General features: G+C 45.2%; 1 protein-coding gene across 1 annotated transcript in view; it reads right to left on the reverse strand.

Moving 5' to 3' along the window:
- The window catches only part of LOC124712446 (popeye domain-containing protein 3-like), a 250,260-nt gene that overhangs the window by 18,945 nt on the left and 213,591 nt on the right, over positions 1-17,724 (reverse strand). The window contains exon 8 of the mRNA XM_047242741.1: positions 9,551-9,692. Within this exon, the coding sequence (XP_047098697.1) occupies positions 9,551-9,692 (142 nt within the window). The remainder of the gene's footprint in view (positions 1-9,550; positions 9,693-17,724) is intronic.

Consider the following 17,724-nt stretch of genomic DNA (forward strand, 5'->3'; position numbering starts at 1 on the left):
GTGGATATACACTGTACTAGTGCCGACATTGTGCATGCTCTGTTGCCTGTGTCTATGTGCCTGTGGTTCTGTCAGTGTGATCATGTGATGTATCTGACCCCAGGAATGTGTCAATAAAGTTTCCCCTTCCTGGGACAATGAATTCACGGTGTTCTTATTTCTATTTCCAGGAGTGTATATATATGTGGCATGTTGTTGGGCCCATCTGTACCGCGCTGCATGGTGTCGTGTTTGCAATGGACCTCGCCACGGACGTTGGTAGTGAAGTTGCGCATCATACAGCCTATGGGGCACAGTTTGAGCCGTAACACGACATATCGTGAGTGTACGAAAAACATGCTGGCGTTGCTGTCAGGGTTCCTCCGAGCCATAATCCGTAGGTTCCGGTCACCCAGTGCAGTAGCAGCCCTTTGGCGGCCTAAGCGAGACATGTCATTGTCAGTTCCTGTCTCTCTGTATCTGCTCCATGTCTGAACAACATCGCTTTGGTTCACTCCGAGGCGCCCTTGTTGAGAGCCGTTCCTGGCGCAAAGTAACAATGCGGACAATATCGAACCGCGGTATTGACCCTCTAGGCGTGGTTGAACTATAGACAACACAAGCCGTGTACCTCGTTCCTGGTGGAATGACTGGAACTGATCACTCTCGGACCCCCTCCGTCTTATAGGCGCTGCTCGTGCATGGCTGTTTACATCTTTGGGCGGGTTTAGTGATATCTCTGATCAGTCAAAGGGACTTTGTCGGTGATACGATATTCACAGTCAACGTCTATCTTCAGGCGTTCTGGGAGTGCTAGTCCTGCAAGGTCGGTAGGAGAGCTTCTGTAAAGTTTGGAAGGTAGGAGAGACGAGGTACTGGCGGAAGTAAAGCAGTGATGAGGGGGCGTGCTTGGGTAGCTCAGTTGGTGGAGCACTTGCCCGCGAAAGGCAATGGTCATGAGTTCGAGTCTCGGTCCGGCACACAGTTTTAATGTGCCAGGAAGTTTCATATCAGCGCACACTCCGCTGCAGAGTGAAAATCTCATTCTGGATACTGTAACTGTGATAAAATATCCACAGTCATCGTCTATCTTCAGGAATTCTGGGGATGATACAAAACTTTTTTTGATGTGTGTATCTTCCACAAACATCTTTCTAGATGCTGGACGGTTGTGGGAACTCCAATTTTGCAATCAATCGACGTTTGATCTTTCATTTATTCGCAGGAATGACACTGCATTTGTTTATGGTGACGATCATATGCCGGCCTTCTGCGGGTCTTCCTGGATATCGTAAGAGCTCATTAACGAAGTGACTACCCTGCACACTGCTGCAGCGTCTGAGAAGTCTGTAGGGTCTCGTTTTTCTTGTGATTACGGTAGTGGTCTTCATTCCTGAACGTCGTACGAAGTTAACAGCTGCTGGCGCAGTTTAGAGCGTTGATACCTGCCCACGTGGAGTTACTGGAGGTACGTACTGCGGCCGGGCGGTGCGCCAGCCAGCAGCACTCCACCACGGCTCAGGTACGGAAATGATCGGTGGCCGCAGTCGCTGAGCGCACTGCTCGTTTGACATGGCGACTCTCCCTCAGCACGCAGCACTCTGTGGCTGTGCCCTTGGGTAGTGAACAGTGGCTCCAGTGACAGTGAAGGAAACGTCACCAACTTAACCTAATATTTTACGGAATTAAAAGCACTGTATCAGATATCAGCCCAGCCAATCGATCTCGTGCGAAAATTTTGGCCATAATTCTGATACCACGCAGTTACGACGTTCTGAGAGTAGAGCTTTTAAACTTTAGCGTGCACCGGTTGTTTGTCACCCGCTCTGCCCCACTGCCGCCGCCTTGTGGCCGAACGCCAAGTACTGAAAGCGAAGGGCAACTGGAGTCCTGCTACTGGCGTGACGACGAAGGCGAGGGAATATTAAGGCGGATTGGGTCACAAATGCCGAACGTGTTTTTATATTCTGTTCTAGAACGTTGTTTTACGGAAAAAGTCGCGAAAAGAGTACGCAAAATGTCATTATCGCACGCAGATATACATTTAATACTATTTAAAATGCACCGAGTGGTTACAAACAGAATGAAACTTTACACTAGCGTCCAGCGTGCTCTGTAATTATCAGATGCTAGCGAAACTTGGTAGATATGCTAATGAGTTAACGAGTAGCCGATTTAAGTTGGAAAAAATTACTTTGAATTTTGGACACCAGGTGAAAATCTGGCGCTGTGGATGCAAGAAAAATTTATAGAAATATTTCTATATATAACTGATTACGAACAAGCCGTGGGCAGAAGAGGTAAAACAGGTGAGAAAGTAATAATGCTGATCTTATTATTAAACTTAAAGTAAGACAGTCCTGGTTGCACAATCCTTTGTATTTACAGGAAATGACGCGTTTCGCCCTTTTGGGGCAACATTAGGTTGGCGTATGGGTGAAAAATGACACTAGTGAGAGATGTGCAGATTGAGGTGAGGAAATGGAGTCAATATAAAATGAGGCAAAGTTCCACGCAGTGCAGACGTCTCTGCAATTAACAGTAACAGTAAAGATAAAATTTTAAATGGAACCATCTTCCTAGCATCATGAGATGCATAAAAGCATTACAGAACCTGGAATCGGGAATACAATGACAAGTACACGGTCTGGTGAACAGGAAAACTATGACAAACCAAGAAAAATTTAAGAAATCAGGCGCATTCCGGCGTACACAGCATGGAGCGTTGGCTACAGCTGACAAGTAGCAGATAATGCGGTCGAGAACAGGATCCATCAACCCTCAAAGGCGGCCATACATACATAGAGCCATAGAGACACGATTATACGACCGTAGTAGCAGACATTAAAGGTAGGTGGCGTCGTTTAACCAATGTGCTTACAAAAAGCGATTGCATAACTATATTATATACGCACATAGCTTCAAGAACACAGGATTAGTACGGGTAAAAGCAAGCCTATAAAGGGTAATTTAAAAACATCCTGCCAGACAGTAAAACTTAAAGTGAGGCTAAAGCCAGTTAAAAGATAAGGAGTTAAAAAGGTAGCGTCACATTCACAATAAAAGCTTTGGTGCGTTGGAATAATATCGTAATATCATACTAATACTGGTTTCTGCTAACCAATTGATCAATAAAATACATTTCCCTCTACTGGAGTATTTCAGAATTTTGACTCCCTCTAAAAAATCATTATTCTTGAACTAAATTCAACTTCAATAATCTGAGGATGCCCCAGCAGGCTGAAACGCGTATTTTCCTGAAAATAAGAAAGATTTTGAACTGAGACTGTCTTATTTCAAGAAATTCATAGCTGGTTGCTGTATCAGGCGCCCAGTATGGAATGGAACCAATTTTATTATTAACCCTCATTTACACATATTGTCCATTACGAGCACCTGTGACGCCTATGAGATGCTGCATCCGTAAAACGACGCGATCAACAGTTGCTCGCATTAGTTCCGGTTGAATCTGAGAACGTGTTCCTGTATACTGGCCTTCAGATCAGGTAGACACCATACGTGTTCTTTTAGATACCCCCAGAGTCAAAAGTCACACGGATTCAGATCAGGTAATTCTTGTAGACCATGCATCTGGTGAATCTCTGTGCATAACACTTTCGTGGAATGTTGTATTGAGCAGATCTATCACTGCGCGAGCGACATGTTTCCCCATCCTTCCCGGAAACAATGGTTTCCACACAGTTGCGCTCTTCCAAAGCAGGAATCAGGCGCTGTACAAGAAGGCCTCGATAATGTGCGGACGTCACGGTACGCCTGATAGGCACTCTAGATGTACTCTCTTCAAAGAAGAAAGGACCGATTGTGAATCCACATGACACAGTTAATACAGGGAGCGCAATGGCTCTTCGTACACAACTCGTGGTTTAACAGCAGCTACAGAAATTCGGCAGTACTGTGTATTCACTGCACCCTATAATGTAAAATGAACCTCGTCAATCCGGCCGGGGTGGCCGAGAAGTTCTAGGCGCTACAGTCTGGAACCGCGTGACCGCTACGGTCGCAGGTTCGAATCCTGCCTCGGGCATGGATGTGTGTGATGTCCTTAGGTTAGTTAGGTTTAAGTAGTTCTAAGTTTTAGGCGACTGATGGCCTCAGAAGTTAAGTCCCATATTGCTCAGAGCCATCTGAACCATTTTTTAAAAAGGTCGTTTTGCATTTGATGGCAGAAAAGCTGCATGTTGGTCACCACATTTACTTGGACAATTATTATAAGTTTTCATTTAGCTACAACTCTGTTGAACATAAAAACACTTTCCACAGGCACTCTGAAATTAAATAGGAAATATACCCCCGAAGACGTTGTATCGCCAAAACTTGGGAGCGCAGAGACAATTGCGCGGTATTCTAATGGAGTTATGATTGAGAAATGGAAGGATCGACGAGAGGTTTCCTACAATCCAGAATATTGCCAGGCCACATGTCATCAGCTACGTTTCGGACTAGAAACCAAAGAGCAAATCTAGAGTATTGCTGCCGATCATGAGCCTACGGTTGCAGCACGGTCTGGATCCTGTACGGGTACCAGTATAAAGTCAACCGCAAAACTTTCCGTACTATCGTCTATGGGACAGACAATTCTCGTGTCCTGTACGAGCACCAGCGCTATCCAGCGCTCAAGCTGTACGCTCAGTTACAGCATCAGCAACTTCCTCCACGATGGGACGCCTACATCTTCCAGGTGTCGCACCACGCTCACCCGTATTTTTTGAATTTCGTTATCGCCTTCTTTGCACTGTAATTGCTGCCGTTCACTCAAGTTGTGGCTTGTCAGCGTACAGCACCAGATTTGCACGTTGTGGTCAAAAATGGAACTAATTTTTTTCCAGTGTAAATCGGTTCCGCATTTACGCATTAGAATATCTACCAAGTTTCTCTGCCAGACGGTAATTACAGCCTACACTGAGCTTCGTGAGTAACCGTACTTTAATTATAACCACATGGTATATGTAAAGAGGAATGGTAAGATAACGTTGGGCTACACAAAGAATAACTCGAAAACCACGGCCTCCACCGAAAACGTATCACACTAGAAAATTTGACTATATCACATTACCTACAAAAACGGTCCTGTTCATTTTTTCTGTAGAACCAATAGTTTGCAAGTAACGAGCGACAGATTGTGAAAATTTCTTGTGTGGTTTTTTCAGGTACTACGGGTTACAGAAGACCTATTGGTAAAGACAGCTGAATCACAGTGAATAAACTTAAAGAACTGAAGAATTACCGTGAAATGGAGTCACTTACTTTCGATTTACAATCTAATCATTCCAATCATGCTGAAGAATACCGCAACTCCTGCAAATTTACTTCACTTTCAGAGTGCCAGCTTTTCAATCCAAAAAAAATAACGCCACAACAGCGATGTTAATTATTAAACAGTGCTACTCCATTCCTTTATTGACATAGTCACTCGTTTCTCTAATTTATACTGCATTTGTGATTGGCAACATGTAATGTTACGAGTATGTGGGCGAGTTATTCGTCCGCCCATGCCTGATAGTGGGGAGAGACGAACTCGTTACACGGCTGAACGCTAGTCGATCGTTTCAGTTCCAGGCGAGCTTAGGTTCAGAGACAACGAGAGCATCGCCGGAAACACGGGGAAGTCCCCGAGCTGAGAGATTGGACGGCCGATGCTCGCAGTGCCTTTGTGCAGTGTCGGGCAGTCTTCACGATGGACAAGTTACAGCTCTCTGAGATTCGACAATATCTCACGTCAAATATAACTCAAATCTGAATACATCAATAATCCCAGATAAATGATGGGTATCCAATGGCACAACACATTTCGGTTCCTTTAGAACTACAGAAGATCATATTTCACAGTGAATAAACATTTTCGTGATGAACCTCTGAATTGACGATGTTTAATCATTTCATGTGAGTTCAGCAACTGTATCTCAGATGATAGCATTGCACTGAAGCTATCGTCCCTGAAAGTTAAGTGGCTATATCTATTTTATTTATTGATTTACGACGAGTTTTACTTCGCTTTCATTACGCAACCATTTGTCAGAAAGTTCTATTCTCCAAATTTACACAGCAAATGAATACAGTATCAATCCCTCATATTTTGTCATACGTGTGTATTTATTTACTGAACAGTTTAGTAATTTGCCAGTCAGTTAAGTGGTGATCGCATGTGATGTTAAAAACTGTGTTAATTTACAACTGGTCAGTCGCATGTGTTATTTCACACCACAACAGAAAAGAGAACCAAAAGATGCTCCTGTCAAGAAGCCATACATAATTGTTTAAGCAAAGTTTAGTGATAATCTTTATTACTTTAACGTGAGCTCATTTGCACAAGAATAGTGGTTTATTTATTTTTGGACAAAGCTTTATTTTTAATTGTTATAAATTATATGAGTGAGACAGAGTGCTAATAATATTTATTAACGTAAAAATTGTCGTAACACATTAGTTTAGTTCGGGAAGTGATGATGTTGAATCAAATCATGTCGGTAAAGGGTTGAGAACGATATGTTCTTAGTGGGGATGGCCTTCAGCCAATGAGAGTCGGAGAGTGGCCGAACACTGCTGGACTCAAGTGCAGGCTGGCACTTGCCAAGTGAGGAGCTCAAGGTAGCCACTCTGGACAATTTACGTCGAGTTCTTGAAGCAAGCAGACGTGGCTACAGTAACGTGCACGACTCGGTCTTGCAGGCGACTGGTTCTGAGGCTGAACGGCCGCTACCCTACCTTAACTTCTAAACGGACGTTATACACTACAAGCCATTAAAATTCCTACACCAAGAAGAAATGCAGATGATAAACGGGTATTCACTGGACAGATATATTATACTAGAACTGACATGTGATTACATTTTCACGCAGTTTGGGTGCAGAGATGCTGAGAAATCACTACCCATAACAACCACCTCTTGCCCTAATAGCGGCCTTGATACGCCTGGGCATTGAGTCAAACTCTCTTGGATGGCGTGTACAGGTACAGCTGCCCATGCAGTTTCAACACGATACTACAGTTCGTCAAGAGTAGCGACTGGCTTATTGTGACGAGCCAGTTGTTCGGCCACCATTGACCAGACATTTTCAGTTGGTGAGAGATCTGGAGAATGTGCTAGCCAGGGCAGCAGTCGAACATTTTCTGTATCCAAAAAGGCCCGTACAGGATCTGCAACATGCGGTCGTGCATTATCGTGCTGCAATGTAGGGTTTCGCAGGGATGGAATGAACGGTAGAGCCACGGGTCGTAACACATCTGAAATGTAACGTCCACTGTGCAAATTGCCGTCAATGTGAACAAGAGGTGACGGAGACGTGTAACCAATGGCACCCCATACCATCACGCCGGGTGATACGCCAGTATTGCAACGACGAATACACGCTTCCAGTGGGCATTCAGAGCGATGTCGCCAAACACGGATGTGACCATCATGATGCTGTAAACAGAACCTGGATTCATCCGAAAAAATGACGTTTTGCCATTCGTGCACCCAGGTTCGTCCGTGAGTACACCATCGCAGGCGCTCCTGTCTGTGATGCAGCGTCAAGGGTAACTGCAGCCATGGTCTCCGAGCTGATAGTCCAAGCTGCTGCAAACGTCGTCGAAATGTTCGTGCAGATGGTTGTTGTCTTGCAAACGTCCCCATCTGTTGACTCAGGAATCGAGACGTCACTGCACGATCCGTTACAGCCATGCGGATAAGGTGGCTGTCATCTCGACTGCTAGTGATACGAGGCCGTTGGGATCCAGCACGGCGTTCCGTATTACCCTCCTGAACCGACCGATTCCATGTTCTACTAACAGTCATTGGATCTCGACGAACGCGAGCAGCAATGCCGCGATACGATAAACAGCAATCGCGATAGGGTACAATCCGACCTTTATCAAAGTCGGAAAGGTGACGGTACGCATTTCTCCTCCTTACACGAGGCATCACAACAACGTTTCACCAGGCAACGCCGGTCAACTGCTGTTTGTGTATGAGAAATCGGTTGGAAACTTTCCTCATGTCAGCACGTTGTAGGTGTCACCACCGGCGCCAATCTTGTGTGAATGCTCTGAAAAGCTAATCATTTGCACATCACAGCATCTTCTTCCTGTCGGTTAAATTTCGCGTCTGTAGCACGTGATTTTCGTGGTGTAGCAAATTTAATGGCCAGTAGTGTACTTCGAGAGGTCTGAATGTGCTACAGAGTAGTACTCGTACCTTTTTCCGCCTGGTTTACGGATCTGAGAATGGACGGAGTGCGAGCTACTATTCTTCGTATCGCACGTGTTAATTTGTGAATCGTCACATCGAAGTCTGACCTGTTTTCAGCTGGTGAATCTTTCGTGTATCGGATCACGAAATGGACTTAAGTTTCGCTAGTCTTCGATGACTGTTTGACGATCTTGCTATCTTTCCCGCAACGCTCTCAACGTAATTTTACTGCATTTGATAAGAGTATTTTCTGTCTTCATTTTGATTGACTACCGTACGACCGCTTCCTGTTTATTTCAATGTCCTTTCTCGAGTAAACATGAAACTAGATAATTGTCTGTAGTCTTCATCAATCGCAGACGTTAGAATAGAACTTTTGTTATTAATTATTCATTTAAGTTTTATTTTGTATTTTTGTGTATTTTACCAACCCGCAATTCTAGCCGATGCATAGACTATTTGACTGGAGGATCACAGCTAAAAATTATTATTTGCAGTTAAGTAGCTGAGGGGCAATAAAGCAGACGTGCGCGGCTCGATCCTACAACTACATCGAGCTAATCTTTTTAAACGAAGCCATGTGTAGCTCCAGCACCTAAAGTACGAGTAAGCACAGGTGAAGTCTCAATTGATTTGCTCGTACGGACTGCTGTTTGGAGGAGCAATTACACTAGAAGTAACCGTTAGATACCGTCACCAACATAAAGTTGTTCAAAACAAAGAGATCCGCCTCAGTTGCGAAATGTTACTGGTCAGTTCCAGCCTGGCGTCTGCGATTAATCGACCGCTTTCCACGAAGTGGGGCCGGGGCTGTTCCTCAGCAAAGTAAAGTAGCTTGACATGGTACCACGGTACCCCAGCTTTTTATGTTTGACCGTGCCTTATTCTGGCATGTATTAGTTTATTTTATGCTTCTGAAGAAGGCTAGATTGCTCTAGCTGAAACCTTGGTAAAGATCAGTAACATTTCGCAACTGAGGCGGATTTTCGACATATTAATTTATCACAGTTGCTGACAGGACTGCAACATGTTAAAAATTCTTAAAGAGATCTCTGTCATCAACCACTGAGTAGGAACCGCGCACATTGACACAATAAACACAGCACTACCGCTGCTCGATTCACCGACATTATGAAAATCATCCTCTCGTCCTTTCCGCTCGGCGGTGCTTTGCGCTCTGGCTTTAGGCGATTGCGAGTGACAACTGGTGCTTGCGAATGTTTAAAAGGTGTACTCTCGAGGCGTTATTCTGCGTCATCATAATTATAACAAGAAATTTAGTGCGCTATCGATTTCTGGGGCTGACGTCTCGCCGGTGTGACTGCTTCGCCCCGCCAGGTTGGATGGAGGTGTTCCGGCGCCGGCTCGAGGCTACTACCCACCTGAGTCCGGGGAGACGGGCGCCCCGCCGGCCAGCAGCGTGCTGTGGCGAACGGTGCGCGGCGGGCTGCGCAGCTCCGACGTCAGCGACGACGTGATGCTGGGCAGCCGGATGTCCAGGTGCGAGCCCTTCTCCGTCACGATCTGCGGACACGTCACAAGTCACGACTCGTCAAGGCGACACCTCTGACATACGACCCCCGCGTACTCGTCACCGTCCATTTCGTTCAAATTTCTCGTATACGAGTACACAGGACTGGTCTAGAAATGAAAATGACAGAAGTTGGAGCTCCATATGGCCAAGCGTTTATAGAAAATAATATTCTCGACGACCATTATGTTGACACGGGTTCCGTGCAGCGGATGGCACAGCGGAAGTAGCACACTACGGTAATCCAGGGGTCAATTTCTACGTTCCTTACACTGCAAATAAACCTAAACAATGCTCAGTATACACCGAGGTCACGAAACGGCACGTTGTGCCATGTTTTATGTTTCATGAGACCACAAGGTCAGCGCAGCTCGTGGTCGTGCGGTAGCGTTCTCGCTTCCTACGCCCGGGTTCCCGGGTTCGTTTCCCGGCGGGGTCAGGGATTTTCTCTGCCTCGTGATGACTGGGTGTTGTGTGATGTCCTTAGGTTAGTTAGGTTTAAGTAGTTCTAAGTTCTAGGGGACTGATGGCCGTAGATGTTAAGTCCCATAGTGCTCAGAGCCATTTGAACCACTTGAACCACAAGGTCAGCCGGGTCCAGGGTCCGTCCAGGGTCCAAAGGTCAGCATGGCGGCGTCACTGTCCCGCTGAGATAGTTGTCCTTTTAGGACACTATCTGGGCAAGCACCCACGCCAGCTAAAGGTTGGCACGTATAGAGATTTTAAAATTAGAGTGTCATGCAGTGACAGATTTTTATCCTTCTATGTGTATAAACGGAGATACCAGTAAATCTTTCTTAGTCAGCACAATGTCGTGGTTAAATGAGTATTTAAGCACAGGACAACATAGTTCAATACAGTACGGCGGAGGAACTTTATATCCAGGACCGGTGGACGATACTGAAATGGCGGAAAGGGGCAACAATTTTAATGCTAATAGAAGCAACAATATAAGCACAAATGGTAGGCAAGATGCTGCAAATGAAATTAGATTTGGTCAAAATCCAGCATATGATGACTTAGACGAAGAAGTTGAATTTGAATTGGAGCCAAAGGCGGCAGAAGAAGTCAATAGTGGTTTACGCCAGCGCCATCCTTATCAATACGGTGAGGAAGGTCACACAGCAATAGAAATGGTTACAACTGAAACTACTCCGCTGTTGTCTGGAGCGGCTGAAACAGTAGTTGGCGGCGCGACCTTAACCACCTCGTTACAACAGGGCAAATAGCTGGCGCTGCTGGTGTAACAGCTTTAGCAAGTGCTGGAGCAGCATACGGAAAAACGAAATTAATTGAAAGAGTGAAAGATAAAGGATTGACGTTACCAGGTAGCGATTATGTTGGGCCTGGAAACCCTACACCTCGAAATATCCTGTTGGAACTACCACCTTTACCCGGCATAGTGCAGCTGTTCGACATGGCAGGGACTAAAAAAGTCGTTGGAAGTACCCTATAGAAATACCGAGCTATGCTACCTACATTGACGTTCATAGCTGCGAAAATGTTGTTGAAGTAGCAGGATTTTCTATACAAACTGACCTCTCGATCACGCCCCATTAATGGGGTTCACGTCGGGTGATGTGGTTGGTCAAATCATTCGCTCGGATTGTCCAGAACGTTCTTTAAACCAGTCGCGAAAAGTTGTGGCCCGGTGACATAGCGCATTGTCAGACATAAAATTACCATCGTTGTTTGTGAACATGTGCTCCACGAATGGCTGCAAATGGTCTCCAACTACCAAACACAACCATTTCCAGTCAATGATCGGTTCAGGTGGACCAGAAGTCCATTCCATCACTCCACACCTTTGTCTATCCACCGCCAGATTGACAGCTTCAGTCCACGGCTTTGTGGGGTCTGAGCCAGACTCGAAGGCTACACTCGCCAGCTGAAATCGTGACTCGCTGACCAGACCACGGTTTTCCAGTTGTCTAGAATTCAACCGACATAGTCACGTGCCCAGGTGAGGCGCTGCAGGCGACGTCGTGTTGTCAGCAGAGGCACTCACGCCCATCGCCTGCTGCCCTGGCCCATCAACGCCAGATTTCCCCGTACTGCTCTCACGGATGCCTTAGGCGTACGTCCTACATTGGTTTCTGCAGCTATTTCACGTAGCGTTACGTGTCTGTTTAGAACTGACAATGTTGTGACTTGGCAAGACAGCCAAGCCACTAGGAGGAAGCCGAAAGGCACGCGTTTAAGCTCACGCAGGCTGGCATGAGGTCTGGAACAGGACAAGGTAATTAATATTGCCAATAACGTACGTAGCTGCAGGAATACTTAACTTTAATCCACAATTGGTGAACATCGGTCTGACGGTACATGCATCACAAGATAAATAGCAAATGATAATGGCGCCTTGCTAGGTCGTAGCAAATGACGTAGCTGAAGGCTATGCTAACTATCGTCTCGGCAAATGAGAGCGTAATTTGTCAGTGAACCATCGCTAGCAAAGTCGGCTGTACAACTGGGGCGAGTGCCAGGACGTCTCTCTAGACCTGCCGTGTGGCGGCGCTCGGTCTGCAATCACTGATAGTGGCGACACGCGGGTCCGACGTATACTAGCGGACCGCGGCCGATTTAAAGGCTACCACCTAGCAAGTGTGGTGTCTGGCGGTGACACCACAGACAACACTACGCAGACTGCGCTGCTCTCGGGTGTTAAGTTAAGGCCATCCGCCACTGCGTTGTTCGTGGCGAGAGGAAGTGCCTGAAATTTGGTATTTTCGGCACACTCTTAACACTGTTGATTTAGGAATATTGATTTCTCCCACGATTTCCGAAATATGTTATCCTGTGCATCTAGCTCCAACTACCATTCCGTCTTCAGAGTATGTTAATGGCCGTCGTGCGGTTATAATGACGTCGGTAACGTTTCCACTTCAATCCCCCACCTCAGTACGTATGACAGCTCCGTCAATGTACTGCCCTTATATATAATGTGCACGCGATATTACCGTGATCTGTATATGTGCATAACTTTCGTCACCTACGTTTACGTACCCTTCACAATGTAACGGAGGTGTGTTCCAAGCAGAGAGCACTCACTGAGTTTCTTTTGGCGGAAAATCAGAGCATCGCAGATTTCCATAGGGGCTTGCAGAATGTTTACGGACACCCAGTAATGAACAAAAAGCACGGCGAGTCATTGCGCCAGGCGCCTGTCTCAATCGCGCAAGGTCGCGCAAACCTGTGCTATCTCCCGCCTGCCGCACACAGCTGTGACTCATGGAATCTTGGAACGTGCGGACACTCTCACTCTAGGTGATTGACAAATCACAACCAAACACCTCCATGCTCATCTGTGACTCATGGAGTGTTGGAACGTGCGGACACTCTCATTCTAAATCATTGACGAATCACAACCAAACACTTGGATGCTCAACTTGGCGTCTCTGCTGATATTGCTGACACACTCGTCCACCAGTTGTGGTACTCAAAGGTCTGTGCCCGCTGCCTTCTTCGCCACCTAATAGTTCATAAACAGCAACGACAGACGATCTGTGCGGAACTGCTCGCAGCGTTTCGAGGCTGAATGTGACAATTTTCTGTCCAACATTTTCATAGGCGATGAAACAAGTGTTCATCACTTACAACAGGACACAAAACGGCAGTCAATGGAGGTGCCCCACACCACCTCCCCTCCGACGTAAAAGCTGAATGAAACCCGCATCCTCTGCCGGTAAAGTTATGCCGGCTGTCCAGCAGTTATTCTGTTTGATGTTCTCCCTCATTATGCAACGATAAACTCTGAAGTGTGTTGTACTTCTCCCAGGAAATTCTCCTTCTCTTAGACATCGCCTCACATAAATCTGCCCACAAAACTTCAATGAACTGTTCTTCCTCAACCACCCTACAGCCCAGATCTCGCACCTTCCGACTTCAGTCTGTTTGGCTCAACGGAGGATACACTCCACTGGAGGTTACTGATGCAGCAACAGGTCGACGAGTATAGTGGAACCATGCGGGGATACAGGATCTCCCAGCTGTGTGTCGAACTGAACATGGATAGTGTTGAAAAGTGGGGTCTTGTAGCCAAAAGAGTGGGGAGTAATGGGGAGTAATGTGGTGTACTGTAATCCTGAATAAAGTCAACATGCTTTCAGAAAAAGTTGCATCTCTTACTGAATGACCCACGCAAGAAAAAGCCCTAGAAGTAGTAGTTTTCTTGTAATCTTGCACAAGTCATAAAAGCCTCATTTTTACAGTGTGGAAAAACAACACATTCGTAACATAAGGCACTGTCTTATCACACAGTTTGGCAGAAAAGCACGCGCTTAACGAATCATTTCGTCAAACAATGGCGAGAATAGCTGGCGGTGTACAGATAAGTGTATCTTCGTGCAGTCTTCACCGTATATGATTTCTTTCTCTTTCTCTCTGGAACAAGATGTTTTGAAGCTTTGCGATCAAATGCTTTACCTAGAGACAAAAACCCATATCGCAGGGTTGCACTAGTTCTGTGCGTTTGAGAAATGGGAGGTTAGGGGGGAATCATTTTAATAGTGCACGGTGGCAGTCCTTCTTCATCTTGAAAAACCTCGTCGTATTATTATGGATTTGCTTATCTTCCCTACGACTCAATGAACAGAAGAAATTTATTGTCCTGCACGTAGAGATTCATCAAGTCAGTCAAAAATCTTTCCTATAAGGCTGTTGTAATTTTCCCAGATTTTGGGAAAGTAATTACGACATTCCTGTATTTTGGCGCATATGCATCCACCGTTATTTGAATCCTCAGTCCATCACAAACAGTACTTTCTTCTAGGTATACGTAGAAAGTTGTCAATAATTTACCAGAGACGTTTATAGCTTTCTGCGCTGTATACAAATGGGTTACTTCGTTCATATTTCGCTTCATTTGCAGTGTAAGCAACGTAAAAATAGAACACTGGAAATATGTTTCTGTACAGTAACTCGAATCTGCAACCCCTGGATCATTGTTCTGTGCTTTCTCCGCTGCACCAACCGCTGCCTTAAAACAGACCAACCTAAGTAGCTAGTGCCTCGCCCAACCGGCGCCAAAAAAACAATTTTTTTCTAAAAGTCTGCCCACTTGGAGTTCCTACTTCTATAATTTTCATTCCTGGTTAATATATCATACATTTGCACTAAGTCAGTGATGACTAATAGGCGCGGTTCCCTTGTCGGTTTACAGTTTTATCTGCTCTCGGTTTTAGGTGATAATGAAATAGATGTGTCAGGACCATTTACCAACTCTGCTGTAACGTCTGCAAATTTTGTATGTGGACATGGCCACGACCACCAACCAGCCAAGTTAAGTGATTCCTGGCTTCCTAAATTAATGGGGAGAGGCTTTAAATCTTTGTTTGGTATGATTGGCTCACCCAGTTATTTTACAAGTATGTCTGATCAGCCAGCCAAGTTCGTCTGGAAAGCGTCGTCATCATACTTCATTGTTTGAAGAGAAATTATTTGCAAAGAGGGTATGACTAATTGTAGCTTACGATTTTGTACAGCTGAATGTGACTGCACGTGGGAATGAATAAATGAGACAGATTTCAACAAAGGTTTGTCTCTAAACTCAAAGCGCACTGATATCATATATGGCAGTAAAACCCACCTAGCATATCCTGTTCTAGTTCAGCCACAGGCATATCCTAACCGTATCAGAGGAACTGCGAGATGCTCTGTCGAGAGCTTATTTTAAATGGTTAACGACTGAACTGCTGCAGACGACACGTTTTGTAGCCATGAATTCAAACTCATGTCATAAACTACTCACAATCTCGTGATCTGCAATGTATCCGAGAAAACGGCAGTCATGTCATATACCCGCTCTCTGCAATTTCTGCACAGCATCTTATGTAGGCCTGGTCACCAGTCACCCACCCAAATAAAAGCCCACCGCCAAACCGTGGTCTAGGGAAAAGTTGACTACCTTCTTTATCCTTTCCTCTTCCAGTCACGAGTGGTACATGGAAAGAAGAATTGGTAAATCTCTGTATGAGCCGCAATTTCTCGTGGTCTTAGGTGAGGTATGTGTTGGAGGAAGCGTTATGTTGCTTTTCAGTATACCGCGCTACGGTTCACAACGCCTCTCTTGTAGTGTCTGCCATTGGAGTTAAACGAACGTCGTCGTGATACTTTCATATCAAATAAATGAATCCGTTGACGAAATGCATTCTTATTTGGGTCGCCTCTGAGAATTCGTCTACTGAATTTGAGTCTAACATTGTCTTTTGTAAGATTAGTTACATGCAACACGTCAAGCAGTAGCCGCGAAGGCCTCAACAGGTGGATTACATGGAGTCGTTACTGTGTGCGAAGCCTACAGAAAGTCGACAGGAAGAGATAAGTGAGAGTCTACAGTCTAATTAAAATTAGTTGATAGCTGACGTCTGTCACTTGCCACTACGGTGTTCCCAATCGTCTACTGGCTACCACCTGTCTATTGGTGTCACAGAAACACGGCGGATGACTTCACAAATGGTTCAAATGGCTCTGAGGACTATGGGACTTAACATCTGAGGTCATCAGTTCCCTAGAACTTAGAACTACTTAAACCTAACTAGCCTAAGGACATCACACACATACATGCCCGAGGCAGGATTCGAAACTGCGACTGTAGTAGTCGCGCGGTTCCGGACCGAAGGGCCTAGAACCGCTCGGCCCCTGCGGCCGGCGGATGATTTCACAAATGCTGTTAATGTGTAACGCAGAGCAGTGTTGGAAGCGGCAGACTGGAGGTGCGAAAGAAATGCGAGATTCTCTGTCGAGAGCTTATTTTAAACGACTAACGACTGAACTGTGGCAGACGACGCGTTTTGTAGCCATGAATTTAAACTCATGTCCTAAGCTACTCACAATCTCGTGATGTGCAATGTATCCGAGAAAACGGCGGTCAACAATCCGCTGCGGAATTAAAATCACGATCGCGTTTGTCACGGCGATTAAAGCCAACCTCTACGAGTAAACTCAAGACAAAAAAATTTCAGTTTCAGCGGTAAGAAACGAACTGTAATTTCTAAAGTATCCTTACGCTGGCTCCACGATCTGCCGCTTTACCAACCGATGAGTAGTCGTGTTTGGCACTTGGTTGAAGATTATATGTGATACTGGCAGATTCCAAATGGCACAATAATGATAGGAAAAAAAGTAAGGGCAAATAAAAAAGTGAATACAACGGTGAAAATGACGTGGCAACGTACGTATTAAAATCTAAAAAAAGAAATTACATTTAAATCTACTAAATTAAGAAAAATAAACTCTTTTGATAAGATTTAGAAATAAAAAATTTTTTGCTGTCTTAAAGAGTTTCGAATCTGCGACCTTCTACACAACAAGTTCATGAACAACTACTACACTCCGACAATACCACTTTTCAAGTTGTTATTTTTAACACTCACACTCCTGTAGCTACCACGAGTTGCAGCCTTCAGAAATTTGGCTTCACGTAATGTCGTGCGGAACATTTATTGTGCCAGCCAATGTCTGTAATTGTGATAACTTGATATGTGACGCTGAATCGCATCTTGTTCGGAAGAATCCAGTAGCGTTTGGTCAGCGCTGTGTATGAAACGTGTGTATGTCTTTAGCATCATTGTGTGTGTGAGTTTTGGTTTATGGTTATCATGTGTGATGAAATACGAAATGAAGAGCCACATCGAGGATTCGGAATCCAAACCCAACAAGAAAGTCAGTTGGACAAGGTGAACTGGCAGTTTGGCAATGGCGAGCGGTTCGGCCGTGACGTCGAGCGCTGTGGTTGGAGGAAACCAGCTACAACGAGTGAAGTGTCAACTATCAAGTAATTTTAACGAGACTATACTGTCTGTCTCATCACGTAGTAGACAAGAGTGTCGAAAAATTTTATCCCTACATACGTTGAAACCGACGTCTGTCAGTATCCATTTCCGACCTATATTTCTTTAGCTGAAAGAACTCAGTTTGTCACCAAATACCATCCGCACAATTTCACTCTTAAGGATAGGAACACCTCGTATACTGAACGTTTCTTTCTTTTGCTATTTTGTCCTATCGACCACGTAAATAACTGTTTTC

The sequence above is a fragment of the Schistocerca piceifrons genome, chromosome 8 (genome assembly GCF_021461385.2).
Source record: "Schistocerca piceifrons isolate TAMUIC-IGC-003096 chromosome 8, iqSchPice1.1, whole genome shotgun sequence".
Classification (NCBI taxonomy): domain Eukaryota; kingdom Metazoa; phylum Arthropoda; class Insecta; order Orthoptera; family Acrididae; genus Schistocerca; species Schistocerca piceifrons.